The sequence below is a fragment of the Aspergillus caelatus genome (genome assembly GCF_009193585.1).
Source record: "Aspergillus caelatus strain CBS 763.97 unplaced genomic scaffold BDV27scaffold_48, whole genome shotgun sequence".
Taxonomy (NCBI): domain Eukaryota; kingdom Fungi; phylum Ascomycota; class Eurotiomycetes; order Eurotiales; family Aspergillaceae; genus Aspergillus; species Aspergillus caelatus.
The window spans coordinates 69,765-89,253 of record NW_022475311.1 but is presented as its reverse complement, the minus strand read 5'-3'; the positions used below and the strand labels follow the sequence as shown (position 1 = coordinate 89,253).

The 19,489-nt window shown below is 47.8% G+C and overlaps 8 protein-coding genes across 8 annotated transcripts; 5 read left to right on the top strand and 3 right to left on the bottom strand.

Moving 5' to 3' along the window:
- Positions 1-235: 235 nt before the first annotated feature.
- On the top strand, positions 236-1,057 carry BDV27DRAFT_143484 (uncharacterized protein; the record flags this gene model as incomplete). The annotated part of the gene is made up of 2 exons (XM_032070100.1): positions 236-353; positions 540-1,057. The coding sequence occupies 2 exons, from the start codon at positions 236-238 to the stop codon at positions 1,055-1,057; spliced, it is 636 nt and encodes a 211-aa protein (XP_031929700.1).
- An 848-nt stretch (positions 1,058-1,905) lies between these two features.
- BDV27DRAFT_155759 (heterokaryon incompatibility protein-domain-containing protein) lies at positions 1,906-2,816 on the bottom strand (the record flags this gene model as incomplete). The annotated part of the gene is made up of 2 exons (XM_032072202.1): positions 1,906-2,434; positions 2,482-2,816. 2 exons carry the CDS (start codon positions 2,814-2,816, stop codon positions 1,906-1,908), a joined length of 864 nt encoding a protein of 287 aa, XP_031929699.1.
- A 274-nt stretch (positions 2,817-3,090) lies between these two features.
- BDV27DRAFT_143483 (NmrA/HSCARG family protein) lies at positions 3,091-4,014 on the bottom strand (the record flags this gene model as incomplete). The annotated part of the gene is made up of 1 exon (XM_032070099.1): positions 3,091-4,014. One exon carries the CDS (start codon positions 4,012-4,014, stop codon positions 3,091-3,093), a length of 924 nt encoding a protein of 307 aa, XP_031929698.1.
- Positions 4,015-4,425: 411 nt separating this feature from the next.
- BDV27DRAFT_125070 (Zn(II)2Cys6 transcription factor) lies at positions 4,426-6,342 on the top strand. The gene is made up of 4 exons (XM_032066243.1): positions 4,426-4,496; positions 4,566-5,141; positions 5,193-5,336; positions 5,392-6,342. The coding sequence occupies exons 1-4, from the start codon at positions 4,437-4,439 to the stop codon at positions 6,148-6,150; spliced, it is 1,539 nt and encodes a 512-aa protein (XP_031929697.1). The 5' UTR covers positions 4,426-4,436; the 3' UTR covers positions 6,151-6,342.
- An 864-nt stretch (positions 6,343-7,206) lies between these two features.
- On the top strand, positions 7,207-9,982 carry BDV27DRAFT_125068 (uncharacterized protein). Its single transcript, XM_032066242.1, has 4 exons — positions 7,207-7,799; positions 7,863-7,992; positions 8,055-9,686; positions 9,743-9,982. Exons 1-4 carry the CDS (start codon positions 7,384-7,386, stop codon positions 9,917-9,919), a joined length of 2,355 nt encoding a protein of 784 aa, XP_031929696.1. The 5' UTR covers positions 7,207-7,383; the 3' UTR covers positions 9,920-9,982.
- Positions 9,983-10,370: 388 nt separating this feature from the next.
- BDV27DRAFT_125067 (FAD-dependent oxidoreductase) lies at positions 10,371-11,787 on the top strand. Its single transcript, XM_032066241.1, has one exon. The coding sequence runs from the start codon at positions 10,459-10,461 to the stop codon at positions 11,683-11,685; it is 1,227 nt and encodes a 408-aa protein (XP_031929695.1). The 5' UTR covers positions 10,371-10,458; the 3' UTR covers positions 11,686-11,787.
- A 574-nt stretch (positions 11,788-12,361) lies between these two features.
- On the bottom strand, positions 12,362-15,697 carry BDV27DRAFT_143478 (terpenoid synthase; the record flags this gene model as incomplete). Its single annotated transcript, XM_032070098.1, has 7 exons — positions 12,362-12,740; positions 12,793-13,119; positions 13,217-13,371; positions 14,370-14,586; positions 14,647-14,999; positions 15,054-15,350; positions 15,665-15,697. 7 exons carry the CDS (start codon positions 15,695-15,697, stop codon positions 12,362-12,364), a joined length of 1,761 nt encoding a protein of 586 aa, XP_031929694.1.
- Positions 15,698-17,587: 1,890 nt separating this feature from the next.
- BDV27DRAFT_155752 (FAD-dependent oxidoreductase) lies at positions 17,588-19,230 on the top strand (the record flags this gene model as incomplete). Its single annotated transcript, XM_032072201.1, has 4 exons — positions 17,588-17,883; positions 17,966-18,237; positions 18,306-18,676; positions 18,730-19,230. 4 exons carry the CDS (start codon positions 17,588-17,590, stop codon positions 19,228-19,230), a joined length of 1,440 nt encoding a protein of 479 aa, XP_031929693.1.
- Between the last annotated feature and the right edge of the window lie 259 nt (positions 19,231-19,489).

Sequence of the window (19,489 nt, the reverse complement as noted above, 5' to 3'; positions counted from 1 at the left end):
TTCGATCTTAACTTTTCTTCCTTTCACTAATATGGTTTTCTTTTCTTCGTCATGATAGAAATGGTTGATGAGTCCATCGGATTCGTTTGGTCCGGCCCGGATCCGAAATCCTCGGATCCGGACAACAAATCCGAGCTTGAATATACTCATAGAACATGATACATCTTTTATTTATTTAATATATATATATATATATATATATATATATATTAAACCGTAACAACCCGCTGGGTTAATGACGGTAATTTCCATACCACAGTCTCATCAGGATCCCACAACGAAAATGCACATTCTCATTATTGGTGGTAGCGGCCGGACTGGCCAGCTGACTATTGAAGAGCTTCTTCGTCGAGGTATGTATGTGGCTCTCCTGGTATGATTGATAGTAACTGACCTTCGCAATCAGGACGTCAAGTGACGGCATTGATTCGAAATCCTTCTGCAATTAAACAGCAGATTGGCCTGAAACTTGTACAAGGTAAGCTGGGTCACCGTTGGCATACCGTGACATGTGCTAGTGGAAGCTAAGTCATACGTAGGGACTCCCACAAGCAGAGATGATGTGAGGGCCGCATTCCAAGTCCATGTGCCGGACGTGGTTATCGTAACCCTCAGTGCCCCTCGCGCTTCTGACAGCCCATTTGCTGCTCCGATTTCACCGCCACGTCTCATGGCCGACTGCAATGCTAATGTCGTCTCGGCAATGAAAGAATTTGGGGTTAGGAAGGTGGTCATTCTGCAAGCATTTGGCGTGGGGGATTCCTGGAAGAACATGAATTGCGTGTTGCAGCTATTGATGAAGAAGTCCAACATGATTTACCAGTACGAGGACCACAACCACACTGACCGGGACGTACGAGCAAGCGGTGTCGACTTTGTCCTTGTCCGTCCGTCACGATTGGTGGACACCGACGCCCAGGAGGTAAAGCTCTGGCAGCAAGATGGGAAGGGGGTTCCATTGATGGCCAGCATAAGTCGTGTAAGCGTCGCTTGCTGGCTGGTGGATGCCGCTGAAAGGAACGACTGGGACAATACTGCCCCAGTGATTACGAATTAAGGAGCCATCTAGGTGTGGCTAGACGAGACTTCGACGATCTCGACATCAGTGTGGCTTGTGCTTCTATTTGTGTCTTCGGAGTTTCTACAGTCCACCGCGATACGATGTATACATATACTACAGCCAATAATCAATATCCTGCTCCTGCAGCATGTTTCATTTTGTTTTATCGATAGCATCAATGATGAATGATGTTTTCTTTCGGCATATTCTGTAAAAGAGACTAGCCCGCCTTCACAAGCTACTGTTAGTATGTATTATAATGCTTTAAGCTGCGCGCAGAGCATATCGGCTTTACCCGTTGAAACCAGCTGTTCTCCCTGTACATTTCACCTAATACAGTATTTTTCTATAGCGGTAGTAAAGACTACCAACAACCCAATCTTAAAAGAGATATAGTTATCTTTATAGTATTCTTGTAATAAATGAGTCCCCCTAGGTGACCATGCGATTAACTAGGCTAAAACGACCTACTATGACAAGCCCCTTGCAGCTTGAATTTGTGTTAAGTTGCACATATAATGTGTATTACTATTGCCGTGCCCGAGTACGAACAGCAAGCAGCTTACAGAAACTCCAAACATCACATTCAACGCCTTCACAGTTCCTGGAATCGCTACCATTCTCGTTGAACGGATCGTGTTTGAGGTTGTTCAATCGTGTCCGTAGGAGGGACAAGTCCTGGCGTGTGTCCTCCTGCATCTTCCTAATCGCCAAACAGTATACTGAGCATGTAGAGCGGCTATAATCCGGCATGACGTCCCCTCCGGATCCGTGATTCACTAATCCTAGGAGTCCATATATCTTGTCCCGAGGATTTGTTGCCAAGGAATGTTCAGAAAAACAGACTAACGTCCCGAGAGATTTTGCATGCTCTTCTTCTTCCAGAGCTCAATTAATTTTCTGCAGTTACTGTTCAGAAAAGCCTGTCCCTCCCGGTTAAAATCAATGTTGTCTCGTTCGAGAGATCTCAGAATTCCTTCCAGACACTCAACAAACTCAGGCCAGGCAGCTGTCCCACTTCCTGACATGAGAAGGATCCACTTTGCCACCATAATTTCGTGGATGACCCAAACCCGAGACCAGTACGGCGCTGATGCCGAAGAAGACGAGTTAATTTCTGTGTCTTTACCCAACCATACTATGACCTCGTTGGTCATACCAAATATGTCCTTCATCATAGAAACCTGTTGGCATCGCTCAGATATGTCATTCTGATTAATGCAGATCAGATCAATCCACAGGAGGCTGGGACACTCCCCTTGGTTCTGAAGCTGTTGTATAGCGTCGTGGAGGTTTTGTGTTACTGGGAAGAGGGATCCATTCAGAAGAATCCAGTCCTTTTGATAGGAGACACCCCAGGTATAGGAAAGGGCTCTATAAGTAGTTTTATCATCACCTCCGGACCTTGTTGTACGGTATACGATAGTGGAGTTTGTCCAAAAATGTCGGTCGTGTCTGGGTCAGCGCCATGTGTCATCAGAAGTCTGAGCACACCCTCGTACCCTCTCTCAGCTGCATATGATAGTGGTGTCCGCCCGAGGATATTATCAGAGGTGCGTTTAGCAAATGCATCAAGTAGTAGATTTCTTTCGGCATAATCCCATTGCGCGAACCTCGATAATAGTGGTTTGGTTTCCAGCTTATCACGTAAGTCTGCTTCAGCCCCTTTCTCAAGTAATAGCTTTACTACAGCCTCATGCCCTTCCTCCGCCGCATATGATAGGGGCTTCGCGTTTTGCCTAGCAAATACAAACATATTGAACAAGAAGTGCAGCATAGTGATCCACACAAAAAGAAAAGAAAAAAAAAAAAAAGAAAAGAAAAAGAAAAAGAAAAAGAAAAAGACTGGAATGTTCTCGATCTAGCGCCACCAGCAATAGAGAAACAGGCAGGAGAGATAGAGAAAGTCACTGATATTGTGGGAGGCCCATTTACGGAGCCCATTTCTGAGGCAAATATACATGGTACCCGGTGCCCTAAAGGTACACGATCCATTCGCAACCTCCAAGATCATGTTGCGAGAGATACATTTACTGGAATGTCTGTAGAACCTCATCCCGATGCTTCTCAAGATACTCCGAGAATGTGGTCAGACGAATCGGGTATTTCTGCAGTCCCTTGAAGTCGACGTGATACCCAACTTCATTCGTCCATAATTGGGCATGGAGCACCGGGTTTCTCACGGCTAGATCTTTGGCTTCCTTGTCATCATAGAATTGGAGAGCGATGTGTTTCCCACTAACTCGACTCAGCTCCTTGACGATCTCAGCCGGGGTTAGAGATTCGACACCCAAGTCGACTTCATGTCTGTTAAATGCCCCAGGTTCAGCAATCGCAGCCGCCGCGAATTTCCCGACATCACCCGGATCTAGCATCGTCATAGCCGTGCTGGGCTTGTATGCCGTCAGAAAAGTTCGATTCTGAGCCAATGCAGGAAACATAAAGGAAGCCGCCGGCTGGTGGTAGTTGTGCATAAGAAATGCAGGCCGAAGGATGGTCCAGTATTCGATGCCGGATTCTCGCACCATTGACTCAATCTGCGCTTTGTTGTGCCAATACCACGCCTGGGGATAACTTGGGCCCCAGGTTGGAAAGCTTTCATGCTTTCCCGTCATGGTAACGCTGGAATAAACGATCGTGGTGACGGTGCCGGATGCAAGAGCAGTGTCAATGATATTCTTTGCGTGGATCACCTCTCGTCTGGTGTCAACCATTGTGGGTGATACATTCAGAAAGACAGCCGTAACCCCTTCCACTGCGGCCTTTAGAGATGATAGATCGTCGAAATCGCCCGGGAACAACTGCACTCCCAAGCGCTGGAGGTCAAGGGCGGATCTGGACAACGGATCCCGGACCAGCGCATGAACCTTGATTCCGGCATGCAACAGTTCACGGGCAGTAGCACCACCTTGGTGGCCCGTTGCTCCTGCAACAAATGCGATTGTGTCATTCATCTTGGGAGGTTTCGGGATATATGAGCAGTGATTAAGTAACGTAACAAGGTAAGTTGATCCTGATAGGATTTCTTTGGGCAGAGGCGAGGAGGATTGAAGAGGAGTGAACCCCTTTTAAGCACTTCATTTCATACCATGGGGACATGAATTCATAACTATGACTGAAAAAGGCAGGCAGCTCGAGGATGTGGAGTCGCGAAAACGGGTCCCGTAAAGTGGATACCCATCTGGTAAGATACTATTCCCGATCCAGTAGGCAGCTCGACCGGGAAACTTTGGTAAATACCGATATCAACTAAAATAACTAGTCCCGGCGGGGTGGTCTTAAGTTGATTACTAAACAGTTGATGAACATCTGAACTCATACTGACTGGTATTTCTTCTCAAATTCAGCCCTAACGTTGTGATATCCATAACCCAATATGGTCTATTGTGGGAAGCCCAGCAGAGCATGCTTAGATTGTCGAGTCAAGAGAAGAAAGGTATCCTATCGAATAATCGATCTGGTTTTGATATTGTCTGTAGTGAGCTAATCTGAGGGCGAGTACAAGTGCGATTTATCAAGACCCGCTTGTCGTCAGTGTGTCAAGGCCGGTTCCAGATGTGATGGATACCGAGATCAGGATTCCCTTATAATACGAGATCAAACAGCGGAGATCATGGGCAAAGTTCAACCTTTTCCCGACAATAGCCCGTCTCTTGTTTCGCCCCATGGCAACCAGGCAGTCCCGGTAAGATCCGAACGATCTCAACAGACAGTGGTCGATCAGTCTAAGGGCCCACCGGTTTATCATCCTTGGTTGGGAATTGTGGTGCCCCTCGAGCATCAAGCTCTACATTTCTATTTCCATCATTATGCTGCAAATAGATCTGGGCCGACTCCCAATCACCCGGATTGTCTCGCGATAATATACGCGCGCGCGACAGGGCCCGGATACTTGGCTCATCTCATCAATGCGGTGGGATTGGTAAGCCTCGCGTATCAGAAGAAGGCGCCCGCTTTGTCTCATGAGGCGAACCGGGCGTATTCTTGGGCACTTCGTGATATACGTACGGCACTCACTGACCCTATCGAAGCAGCCTCCGACCAGATGTTGGTCGCCGTGATGCTTCTAGTGTTATATGAAGTAAGCCTCTTAGGACCCACAAACCCTACACATGATAATAATCTTCGTTAGACAGTGAGTGGCGATTCTGAGAACAGCCTGCGTTCGTGGGACAGACATGTGGATGGTGCCTTGACATTGGTGCAGCTCCGTGGAGCCAGCCAGCTACGCAACAGGATCGGTCGAAGCATTTTTCTCAACTTGCGCACTGAAATTGTAGGTTATCTTTTTGAAAACTGTATGCTTAGTCGTCTTTCTGACGAGCTGACAGCTCATCAACTGTCTTCAACGCAGGTTGCGGGTTCCAATTACATTGATCAATTGGATGAGTGAGGCTCGAAATTTTGAAACCGCACAAGAGGCACCTGCTGGTAGCTTAGCAGACTTGATTGTCAATGCCTGCGCCGTTCTTGCATCTGCCAAGGATGAAGTCATGGATAAGGCGAATTTATCTCGCTATATTGCAACACTATTGTCTATTGATAAAGATCTGGAGCGCTGGACACAAGATCTCCCAGTTCACTATGAATTTAAGACCTTAACACCCCCTGATGAGACGGAAGAACTTTATTTGGGACGATGCGATATTTACTCTGGTGCTGAGATGGTCTACACCTGGAATTTGCAGCGCTGTGCACGTATTATACTTCGCCAGGCACTCGTGAGGGCGTTATCCCTTCACTTCAGCTCACTATCCCCACCGTCGGCGTCCTTTCCCTTATCATACAGGCACCTACTCCGTACTTCGGACGCTCTTATACAGGAGACCTCCAGCGAAATATGCTACAGCCTTCCATACATCCTACATATCTATGACAAGCCAGGTAAACCGGGCGATTTGAGAGCTGCTTCCATTTTACCATTGTTATGGCCGCTTTACATTGCTGGAACAGCACATACTGCGCCCGATACTCTACGTGAATGGGTTATAGCACAGATGCAAAAGATTGAAGAGGTCACTGGAGTTCAACAAGCGAAGTTTGTGGCCCTGGATTTAGAAAGGAGGTGCTTGTTCCCTCATTTACTGTAGAAATCATCCACAACTATTTAGGATTCCCCCCTTTCGAACTATCGCTTTAACACCTCGCTGAATTGCGCTCTTCGCATTACTGTGTATGAATAATGTTTTGACTATCTTTTTCTATTGGATATACGAACCTCAAATATTGTAGATATTGGGCTCTCTTAAAATAACCTAAATGAGGGGTAGCCCCTATCCTCCCTATTGAGCCAGGCGGATACTATAGCATGAAGCAATGTATTTTGGCTTTTCAAATCCATGAGTTACGCTATACAACCAAACGCTTCTCTCGGGTTCATGTTCACGCTTCATCCTTTGTTACAACCGCTGATGGAATTGGAACCAAGTCGCACAACATTGTTCTCCGGTATGATGTCAAAGCTATCAGCACTGGATTTGCTATTTATCGCCTCCGATGCCCGACATCAAGACTTGGAAATGCTCCCGCATTCCAACAACTCTATCAGAATATGGGATGAGCGGAGATTCGACTTGGCCCCGTGGACCATCTTCATTATGGCCTGACCATGACGAAAGGCTATGGAGAGACAGAGTTAGTGCCAACTCCAGTAGAGTTCGGCTATTCTATATATTCAGCTGTTAAAGAAAATTGCTAGCTGGATCTTGTTAATAACGCTTGGGCTATAGATAAAGTTGTGTTAGCTGTGGCCTGTTATAGATTTGCTAATAAAAGGGTGTTGAGATCTGGAATACAGTTGGGCATGACTAAAAAACACAAAGCTACCCTTAGTAAGATCCAGGATTTTACTAGATTGTGCGTATCTAGATCACATTACAGGATTTACCTCGCGCATTAAGAAATAATCAATGACTAGAGATTTGCTTATAGTATTCTCGATATATCAGCCATTAATGGGTGGGTCCTGGACCAACTTTAACCAAGGCTATGATTGGTCCCAGTACACATGGCTAACTGTATATGTGATAATCAATCTTGGCAAGAAGACCTCAAGAGGGTTTAGGAGCCAAGCGTAAGCCTTCCAATGGTCTAAATCCCACGGACGCGTCCAAACAACATGCCGTGTGCCCTAGTTGGCTTTGGATGGGCTGTATATCTCAAACCAAATAAACGTGCAACACAACTGACCAAATCAGAGATTAACTTAAAACATACAAGGAATTTGGGAAATAACTATTTATAGAAACAGCTTGGGGGCCGAATCTCAACGTCCGCCTCCTGACTTGGCGTCAAATCAATGCTTGCGTGATGAATGATCTCTCATGCGAGCTGATATGTCCGAGATGGTAGCTACCTCCATACAGGGCCCAGTGGAAGGTCCGAATGGCACTCAGCCCCGGAAGCGGCCACGACCGGTAATTTCTTGCCTGCGATGCAGAGAGAAGAAACTGAAATGTGATCGAGTCACGCCGTGCGAGAATTGTGCCAAAGCTGGATGCCCTGCGGGCTGCGTCTACAACCAAGGTTCCAATTCAGTGTCTAAGGCGAAGCGCGTCCGCCTCTCCTCCACTACTTTCGATCAGCAAGGTGCACCGCGGGGCGAGTCTGGAGGTGGTGCAGGGATAGGGATCATCGAAGACCTGCAGCAACGAGTCCTCAGATTAGAAGAGCGACTCAGCCTTGGGTCACGTGTAGCCAACACGGACCTGGATGAAGATGCCTCAGTCCTTCAAATTAGGTGATAGACACATAGCAAACAGAATTGATTCCTCCTGCCACTAAAGGCTAACTTGGTGGATAGCAATGACCCGCGACCTTGCGAAGCCATTTCCGAATCAGAAATTCCACGACCATTTCTCGGCACTTTAGTTGTTAAGGGAACGCGAACACGTTATCATGGACATAATAACAGGATTAGCCTTCTGAACCAGGTAGCTTGGACTGCCGTTGACTCGGCATATTGTGGCAGCAGCCTGACTGATATTTCTCACAGTTCCCCCAAGCCAAGGAGTTCATTGCTCAGTGCAGTGAGAACTCGACTATTGTCGGCCTTGCTCGAGAAGTGCAGTTCCTTCAAGGAAAATTGCCACGCCAGTTGGATTCACCAGCATCAACTGTGGATGGTGAAAGCTCGCCTGAGTTGGTACAGCTTCGCGTGTCTCTTCCAGCGAAAAGCATATGTGACCGTCTGCTACGGACATACACCGATAACTTCGAGAAGATATTCCGGATTATACACGTTCCCTCGTTTCTTCGCGAGTACGCGCAGTTCTGGACCGAGCCCGATCATGAATTGTACCGGTCCTCTGCATTCATACCACAGCTTACGGCGATATGCACCATATCACTTGCGTTGGATGGTCAACGTACGAAAATGAACGATTCCGACCTATGGCAGTACTTGAACGGGCCGGCAATCACATTGATCCAACTTTGGCTTCAGAACCTGACTCGTAAGCGGCGAACGGAGCTCGCAACACTCCAAGTCGAGACGCTCATTCTACTGAGTCGTCGTCTGCGGCTTGTGCCCCCCGAAGAGCTGTGGAAAGCCACAGGCACCCTGATCCGCTCGGCGATGGTAATGGGTCTACATCTGAATCTGGCGAGGTGTACCGAGCTTTCCGTCTTTCAGGCACAGGTCCGGCGTCGACTGTGGATCACGATCGTGGAGATGGATCTTGAAGCGTCTATCGCTTGTGGCATGCCGGTGATGACGTCCCCACACGATGTCGGACCGCCACCGGCTAACATCAATGATTCTGACTTCGATGAATCCACATCCGAGCTACCACCCGCGAAGGGACTATCTGACCTGACAGATTCGCTTTATCAGGTTTCGTTAGCGACTTCTCTAGCCGACCGCCTACGGGCAATGTCTGTAGTAAGAATGGCCCGAGAGCAGACTGATTTGGACGAACTGGTCCAGCAGGGAGGCAGGATTGTAGAGCATCTTCGGCAGATACCGCGCCTACTGAAGCTGGGGGAGGCTCACATGGACGAGAATGATCCGGCAATGCTGCTCAATTGTGTTCTACTGGATGTTTATACGCGTAGGCCTCTCCTGTGTCTTTATCGGCCGGTCGTGCTTGGAGAACCTCGCGACGATCCGGTTTTCCCGGAGATCTGCCGGATTAGCTTGGAGTCATCCCTCGCCATCTTGTCTTATCAGGATAATTTTGACCCGAGCGTAGCCGATCCAGAGGTGTGCAATCTGGGCGCATACTGGGACCTGTTCCAGATTTTCTGCAAAAATGATATTCTATGGGACGCCCTTAGCGTATGTGGATACATCAAGCAGTCCAGCCAAAGAAGCATCTTCGACTCTCGGCAATCAGGTCGTGTAGCTCTCGGAAGCTCGATGCATAACAAAGCAAGCCTGACACGAATTGTTGAAAATACCTTGGATAGTTTAACCGCAAGGATCAGCGAAGCAGGCAGTAATCTCAAGGATATTTTGCTTCTTGCAGTTGTTCTGCAATCCGTCCGCGTGCGCGGCGCGACCCAGGCCCAAGAAGAACGGATGTCGCAAGGAGCAAGTAAGGCCTTGTCTGCTTGTCGACAGCACTTACTTCCCGCGGTGGCGGAGGGCTCCTTCGGATTAAACCTCACTGATTTCGCCCAAATGGTAGGATTCATAGCTAAACCCTTCCCACCAGATGACTCCTAGTAACATGCCAATAGCTTCCAACTACCCAACCGATGTTTACGCCCGATGGCCAGGGCTCATTTACCCCGTCTACTCAGCTCCATCTACCCGAGGACTTTCTTGCACAGTCATCAGCACTGGCCATGGAGTTCGGTAATTTTCACGGGGACCCGTTCATCTTTGGGGATGATTCCTTCACATGGAATGTATAATCTATGATATATTCTTGTGATGTCCATATCCGTTAGTTCTATATTCTCGGAAGTAGCCTATGCAAATACATCGACTGTATGGCAGATGCCTGGCCGGTTCCAGTCTTTCTAGCGCTATGTAGTTTTGTCGTTCTTCAGCTTTTGCTCTTATCACTACCCTAGTGGTCACGTGGGATGTAATCCTGCTGGGCTTCCTTACGCTTATGGATATGAAGATATGTATGTGTATTTTATATACGAAATGAACCGACAATTATTCGTCTACCGATCTAAACGTTGAATTTAGCTCAGCTTCGTGAGGGAGGAACTGGTTTAAAGTACAATATCGGATCCGAGTTCGGATCCGAATGACTATCAAATCCGAAATGGATCTGCGGCTGACATCTTCGGCGACTCGTGAGTCATCCACATATAACGTGAGATGTTCAAGGCTATTTTGTGAGGATATAAAGAGATACTGACTTCTAACGTAACCGCTGTAAACAGTACCAACATCAAACAAACAATCACTACAAAGAAGTCTGGCTTTGCGAGACACCATGTCGACCCCAGAGAACGTTGCCATCATTGGTGCAGGCCTTTCAGGTTTGACTCTCGCTCTTGCTCTCCATCGCCAGTCCATTCCATGTACAATTTACGAGGCCCGATCTGCCCCGTTAGACATTGGCGGTGCTATCATGCTCTCTCCCAATGCACTCCGCATCCTCGATATACTCGGGGTATACCAGCGTATTCGACCAGAGGGATTTGAGTTCGATCACTTGTACTTTCGTTCTCCCGACAACGAATTGATCGATTGCTTTGAGTTTGGACACATAAAATATGGTTATCATGGTTTGCGGATCTATCGACATGTCCTCATCAAGGAGCTCTCAGAAATGGTGGCCGAAGCCAACATCCCCGTTCACTACAACAAGAAATTCCTACATGTCATTTCTGAAACCTCGTCGGAGGTCACCTGGCAGTTTGAGGATGACACCACGGCGACAGCAACCTGCCTCGTGGGCGCGGATGGAATTCATTCCCGGGTCCGGAAATATCTCTATCCAGACCTAGAACCACGATTTACAAACGCGGTTGGGGTGACCGCTGCTGTTCCTACTAGTCAGCTGGAAGCCCCCGATGAATATGAGTTGCCCGTCACGATCATGAACCCGAAGCACGGTGCTTTTGTAATCGCACCCCAGCTCAAGGATGGATCCGAGGTCTTGATCGGCAGACAGAAGCATGCCACGCAATTAGGACAAGAGGGCTGGGACCGACTCCTGAATGACAAACAATGGTGTATTGATTTTCTCCGTGACGGAGCCAGTGACTTTCCAGAGATTGTGCAGCGAGCGGTGTCGCAGATCTCTCCGGCCAAAATCAACCTCTGGCCTTTTCATGTTGTCCCTAAGCTGGACCGATGGAGCTCTCACCTCTGCCGAGTAATTATCTTAGGCGATTCTGCGCACGCTATTCCGCCCACTGCGGGGCAGGGGGTTAATCAGGCCTTTGAAGATGTCTATACGTACTCGTTGGTTCTGGCTAGGAAGAAACGGGATGTGTCGCTAGAGCAGGCTCTAACGCTGTGGCAGCAGGGAAGACAAGCGCGAGTCGACAAGGTGCTGGAGCTTAATGCGCGAATTGACACGCGTCGTATGCCGAAACAGAATGGAAATAATGATTCAGATGTGCACGAAGCGTTTGACTTAGAATGGTTATATAGTCCCGATTTTGACGCAATGGTGGACGAATGGCAGCAAACACTCGAGCCCCTTTCATAGTCATGTTGTTGAGACTTCTCAGTCTGTTTTTCTATTGCTTACGTTTTCCATACGAGTACTTGTAAGTAGACGATCTAATATGACACTATCATGACTCAGCAAGGCCAAAATTACCTTGGAAAATACCTATTAGGGAAAAAGCACCCATGTAAGAGGGCCGTTTCCCTGTGCCCTCTTCAAGAAGATCCACGACATAGTCCGATTTGAAACCAAACCGCTCGTGTATGCGGATTATGAGACCGGCTTCTACTGTACACGAGGGTTCAAACATGAATACTCCTCTGATCTGATAGTGATGCTGCACTGGCCGTCAGCAACTGCTCAGGGGAATACCTCCCAGGCAAGTTCCGAACTACACTTGTAGGAGGGAGGAGCCTCTAGGTAATGCCATATTCAGGTCCAAGCACTTCGTAACATCCACTACTCGTTGCAATTGTGTAACGTACATCCGAGCTCATCGTGACGAGGCTGGTTGGGCTATAAACCTGCGCAATCCACAAAGCGCTGGGAATGAGGGAGGGGAAGCGTTTCTGGAGTGGGGAAAAACCGGTTATGTCTCTGCATTTGATTACGATGAAGCCCTAAAGTCGAGGATGATTCTAAACACTAACTGAGACCCAGCTTGGTTACATTCGGTTCCTCCGAAAGCCTTCCCCGGATTCCGATGATAGATGTATCACAGTAAGAAAGCCAAGATATCATAGATTCCTTTGGAAAACCCAACATTCTCTTCTAGCACGTTGACCATCAACTTTGCTTCATGCAACAATGATGCCAGTCTCTCCTGGCAATAGTCAAAAGATCCTGTGGACCGAATATATTCCACGGCGTATTTCTTCACGGACTCCTCCTCACTCCTCTGTCGAAGGATATTGAGCAGCTGTTGATTATCTGGGTTACTATTAATGCTGTGGATAATTAGAAAAGAAAATTTTCCTTCTGTGAGGTCTTCACAAAAGCCTTTGTTTTTGCTATACAAGTCACTTTGCAGATTCTGATAGTCGTCACGGATCTGAAAGATGACACCCAAAAGGTCGACAAGCCCGAGGAAATCGCTGCTCCAGTCAGCAATTCTGGCAGTGCACTGAAACGGTTGTAAAGCCCCACCTTGAAATCTCACTTTCCAGCTGCATTAGCTTGATTGCCAGCCGGAAGAGACCGCCAGTTTTGTTCGAAATCATTTCGATGTACTCTTCTTCTGTGGGGCAGGTCAGGGAGTCTCGCCAATATAGATCCATGCCCTGACCCCGATGTAAACGGAGTAGCTCTTCAGTAAAGATTTCGTACGCCTTGGGGCGGTTGAGCTCTCTGAGCTTCTCCTGCGCGGCGAAGTAGGCGTAGTTCGCGGAGTTAATAGTTTGCGCGACACCGAATATCGAATGAGCCACTGGTATCCCTCGTCGCAGTTTGGACGAATCTTGAATGTCATCGATCCTGCAAGTAATCGGATACGGCGGACAAAATTAGCAGGAATGCGACTGACAGGTCATACTATCTCTCTTTAGGGGATAAGGAGAGGGGGTTGGCGTACAAGAGAGACGCGGTGTGTAGTAAACCAACAATCTCTGCGATGATGTTTAACCTGTCTTCTGGAATTCTTAACCATTCATTGAAGGCTTGCATGAGCTTGCGACGAATATCTTTTCCGGGACATTTCAATAGATAGTCAACAGGCCCCCGAATAATCTACATGCGTCCATCAGTTTTCGCTTTTTCAGAAGCAAGAGGCAGGTATATGTACCTTCTCTTTGTCAACCGAAGTAGACGTGGAGCCCTGGAGAGATGGACCGCTTGTATCTATAGGCTCGGAGGACAATGAACTCGGGGTGGGATAGCTTGCATCCAGGTTTGAAGAGAAAGAGGACGCAACAAGCTTCCAGCGATCAGGCACACCTGAAATCATTTCACTGAAGTCAGGGTTCTGCAAGGAGGATATGTAGCAAATGAGACGAATTCTTGAAAGACGGGATTAAAGGTAAGTAGGGTTACAGGAATACGGTATGCTTCAGACCTTTGGATGAAGGATGGTAGAATCTTATATGTAAGGGCCATGTGGGGTGGATTAAGGAGGAAGCGCAAGGCAAGATTACACCGTCACCCCCGTTGTTAGGAGGCTACTATTTCTTTTACGACTGGATCAGATATGGGGAACCCTACAGGCTATGTCCAGTCTGCATATTCTTGGCCCAAGGGTCATTCAGGTGGACTGCGGTTGATGGGCTCTCCTGGTCTGGTCATCAGCTGTATCGAACAGGTGACAGGATACTTGACGCCTTTGGCTCTAGCTAATAGCTCAACATATGCGTGCACGGTCAGCCTCATTTTCATGTTCTACCAAGTGTCCCCTTGAGCATGGTTCGCATGGCTCGGTTGAAATTGCTGGTTTTGAGCTCGAACAGCCTTGTTGAATGCCCTCTAAGTGGCAATGGAACGGAGGTGATTTAAGTTATGGAAGACAATAAAATACAATTGACTAATTAAGTGCCTAATATTGATAGACTAAAGCGCAGAAGCACATATTCTCACTATCTCCGTACTGTCGCATCTAGTTACTAGTAACATTGCTGTATTCCCACTCATTTGTCGCTCTTCATGTCCATCTTCTCATTTCGTCCCCAGAGTGCGAGCCAGTCCTGGATAGAAATTGCTGATTTTTTCATTTCTGTGAGGCATATATTTCGGACTTGATCACTCTGAATCACTCGCAGCGCTTGTCGGATATTATGTGGCGATCGAAACTCCAATGCTCGTACCACGCAATGTCCTTTAGAAGCATTCAAGGCGACAACAATTGGGTAAGTAAGCTCGCCGTTGCGTAGGTCTTCGGCAATGGCTCCTTTGGCTTTTGCATAGTCAGAGGAGTACACGTTTTTGCAATCATTTTGTAATTGGGAATACCATCTAGGGAGGCGACGAGTTAATGCGATACTCTCATAGCACTGGCTCTCTTGATCAACTCACGCTACGGTGCTTAACGTATCATCGTAGGTTCGATTCTCTAGTACGAGCTGTCCGACTAGGCGGAAGAGGGCACCTGTCTTCAAATATGCCATTTGGCGATATGCCGCTACTCGCTCCTCTGGCTGAACGGGAAAGGCAGAGAGACCGTCCCGCCGCCAAACAAGTGAGAGGTCTTGCCCTTCTAGTATCTCTTCGAGGCATTGCAGCAGCCATGGCGCAAGCTCTGGGAAGTCGTGCACCGTGCGATTCAGTAGTTGGGTTACCCGGTAGTACGCTCGGTTTGCAGTCTCCGAGGGACCATAGATGTGATGGGCAGCAGGGCGTCCTTTTCGATAGTCACTGTTGTCACTGATCTGCGAGCCAATATCAGTGAGGAAAGGAACTGTTCATGGAGATATCTTGCATACATCATCAACAAGCATTAGGCAAAGGTGAATTCCATCCATGATCTCGAGTATCATGTGGTACTTCGCTGGGCTCTCTGTCTTGAGGTCAGGAGAGAGTTTGTCAACGAATGGTGCCCAGTGATGCGTTCCGTATATCTGTCGGATGTAACTGTAAGGGCACTCTAAAGATGTTATCTCAGAAGGATTCTTTTTGCCCACCAATAACCTCCTTACGGAAGGCAAGAAACCCGGCAGTCTGTCCCACACCAGGGCCGTGACCGGAATAACCAGCACGGCCAGTATAGCATAGGTTGTAGTCTGAGAGAGAAAGGTATGCAGGAAACTCATGATCGTAACGATGCCAGTGATTGTAGTAGGATCACTTTGCATGAGAGCCAAAGAGTAAAGGTATTCCAATTTTCTGTCTTAATTTCGTGTGCGGTGGGTATCGCTGGATATACGGCGGTATGTTGGATAGATGTAACATCAATGTCGGCCAGCTTTGCGTCTTGCATATATCTCACTGGATTGCCAACCTAGATGTCTAGCTGTTATACTGACCATCGCCGGGGCACATCGTTGCAACACAAAGATTCAGGCACCGGCTGGAACGTGATGCGAATACGACGTACTCCCTGTATAGTACCGCCATTTGGGTCACACATCAGTATATCTCATTCTCTGCCGACATTTAGTTATTTCAAATCCAAAGAGGACTACGCTGTGATCCAACTAGGGATCCTTCCATTATCATGGACCGTTAACATGTTTATAATAGTTACCCCGCGCCATCCTTGATTTTTAGATCCTACCGCAGACCCCTCCATCACTAGAGAGCTATATCAGTGGGCATACCTTTTTGTATCATTCCAAACAGTACCATGGACATGTTTGATACTCTTGGGATTTGAATACCACCAGGTAGCATAGAGAGTCATTGCCTTGGTTATGGGTATAGGGACTGGACGGGCGACCAGCTACATCGGGTTGATGTACGAATTGCTTAAACACCGTCCAGATGGGATGGCGAGGATTCCATTGTGCTCCAGAATCACAAGGGAACCATATACGGTGTCATCTACATTCACAGAATTAAAAGCTTGAGTGGACTAGCCATGAACAGGGCCGTGATGTACTTGGCAATCTAATTCTCCCTGAATGAGTGGGCATATTCTCTCCCCTTAGCGACGCCAAACTCCCTTGTTATTTTCGTGCTCGGAATAATCTGATGGCCCATTGGAAGTCTTGCCTTCGGAGTGGAGAATGATCTAGGGCTGGCGTTTAGTGAGCAACTTCTCGCAGCTGCTTCTCAGTGTCGCATGGCTCATCACAAGGGGAAACACTGTGGGGGCTCGTATACGTTTTGATATATGTAACCCCCATCATCGCAGGCTTTCAGCCCACGCCTTACCAATGGTGGTTCGGCATTTCTATTACCTAGGCCCGGTTGAACAATGGAATTGGCTGGATTCGTTACTCGTACTGGCGATGGGCGTTCGCGTGGCGAGCAACCCCATTAATTGTGTCTATTTGATTATCTTTTCTTTTTTTCCTTGGAAAGGTCCTATAGTGCTTTCTTCTAATACTTCGAAACGTCGGAAGAGGCCAACGGTGTGAACAATGCGCGCAACGAGGGTCACCTGCTTACTGTGGTATCCTGGACAGATTTAAAACTCGTCGAACTCTTGTCTCACTCATGATATCGCTCATATCGTGTCAGTCAGTAGTAGGGGGACTTAACTGTGGATAGGATGCCCGATATCCTGTGTAGTACAAACATCATCATTTGGACTAGGGCTGTCTCACATTCAATCGTTGGTTCCGGATTTATATGATCCTGGGTGGCTAGGTTTACGTTAATTGGTCTCACTAGATAATGTTGGCTCAAGAACCTGCTTGGTCCTGGAAGACTCCAGGAGAGATACTTTTTCGTAACGCCGGACCCGCATTATGGCTTCGCGCTGTACATATTGGGCTAGTGAATGATGCATAGGACGTGGTCGTATTAGAATGTGGTTTTTACAGGCTCGCCCAATGCGCTCATCCAAAGCCCGATTTAGATATTACCTTCATGGTGACCCCTTGAATAGTCTCTGATAAGAAATCCCGAGGTCCAATGACAGGGTATCCGTGTATTCGATTCAGTGACCCCGTGCCGGTGCGATTCTCCGGTGGTTCTTTTTGCAATGGCTATTTCTGGACGAATTTAAGAGGTTTGTCGTTGGCTGGGGACCGTGAGAGCTGAAAGGTGCAAAATCAAGTGATGTGGCTCTCGCTTTACGACCAGTCCCACCAACAGATCCATAGATACCATAGTTTGAGCTTTCACATGTCCTAGATACTTGGCATCGTCGTGTCACACTTATTACCCGCATGTTTTCTATACACTATGAGGCACAGATACCCCTTGGGTGACGGCTTGGGTAGCTCCTTGTCTGCGGTTCACCCTCTCATTATTCGTTGTCCCACGAACCTTAGGCCTAGGAGTACTCTGTATTTTCTGGCTTCGAAAGGCGTTCATTCTCTGCATCAGCGCCACCCGTGTACCTTCCGTTATGTGTGATAAAGATCGCTTCAAAGTGATTATTGTTGGGGGATCTGTCGCTGGACTCACCCTGGCGCACTGTCTCCAGCAGGCGGGAATAGACCATGTTGTCCTCGAGAAAAGTTCAGATCTCTCTCCACACGTGGGGGCATCAGTTGGTATTATCCCCAATGGGGGACGTATCCTAGATCAATTGGGGCTCTTTGATGCTGTGGAGAAGATGACCTACCCTCTCAGCATGGCTACTATCACATACCCCGACGGGTTTTCCTTCCGTAGCAATTATCCAAAAGCCGTCCATGAAAGGTCAGTAATGCAGCGGGTACTTGGTCAAGTGAGAGAGTCAGGCAGTATAACTAGCTGACAAAATCGTTCTGGTGGAAATCAGATTCGGATATCCCATTGCATTTCTAGATCGTCAGAAATTCCTCGAGATTTTGCATACATCGTACCCTGACCCGTTAAACATCCATACAAACTGTCGGGTGGCGCATATCCGACGGCTATATAGTCATATTGAAGTCGCCACAAGCTCAGGACAGGTGTATACTGGAGACTTAGTGGTCGGCGCCGACGGTGTCCATAGCGTTGTCCGCTCTGAGATGTGGAAATTAGCGGACACGCTGGAGCCTGGACGGGTGTCCAAGCGGGAAAAGAGAAGTAAGTAATTCTGTGCTATATTCTCTGATTCCCCGGCGTCAACTTCTGACTGACTTGATGAATGAAAGGCATGAAAGTCGAATACGCCTGTGTTTTCGGTATCTCATCACCTGTTCCAGGCTTAAGTCTCGGAGACCAAGTAAATTCATTCCATGACGGCCTGACTATTATCACCATCCATGGGAAAAACGGACGGGTTTTCTGGTTCGTGATCAAGAAATTAGACGACACCTACACGTACCCGGACACGGTGAGATTTTCGAGCGCTGATGCAGTACGTACGTGTGAGAAAGTCGCGCATTTCCCGCTGGTGAACGGCGCCACTTTCGGCCAGGTCTGGGAGAACAGGGAGGTCACGTCTATGACAGCATTGGAGGAGAATGTCTTTGATACCTGGCATGTGGACCGCATCGTTTGTATTGGTGACAGCATTCACAAGGTAAGATCAATAACCCTGGCATTACTGGAGAGCTTCGCATAACACCTTATTAGATGACGCCAAATCTCGGACAAGGTGCGAATACTGCAATCGAAGACGCCGCAGTCTTAACCAATCTCTTGTATGACAGGCTCTCGAAGAATGGGCGAAAGAAACTCCTACGGCCAGCGCTCGAACAGCTTCTTCGCGAGTTCCAGTCCGAGCGCTTCAGCCGTGTCAACAAGATCTATCAGGATTCCCGATTCTTGGTCCGGCTCCATGCACGAGACGGAATTGTTAAATCTCTTCTTGCACGATATATAGTCCCCTATATGACAGAACTCCCGGCGGATCAAGCTTCGAAGTCCATTGCTGATAGTCCTATAATTAACTTTCTCCCTGTTCCATCGCGCAGTGGGCCTGGATGGTTGCAGTGGAGTCGGAAGGAAAGAAGATCTCCTGCCTTGTGGATACTAGTACTCCTTGTGATTGTGGTCAGCTTCGTCCTGCACTCGCCCAAGCTTGTTATTCCAACATTCTGGAGCAATTCACTGATTTCTGAACCGGTTGAGTAACGCTAGCTAGGGCTTTATAGGTTAATCGGTACATATACGAATAGACCATCGTAAAAACATAGGACCTTGGTAGCTTTCATCTATAGACACTTGGACAGTTCATCCTTGGCGAGATAATACACGGTCGCTTGTTGTATCTGGCATGGATACAACGCTGGTAGTAATGTATGTCAGCGGACTGAGACAAGTGTCCCTGGAATTCTCCTCTATACTATGGTGTGTGAGCACGATCTGGTAGCTACGAGCGCCTTCATCGTCT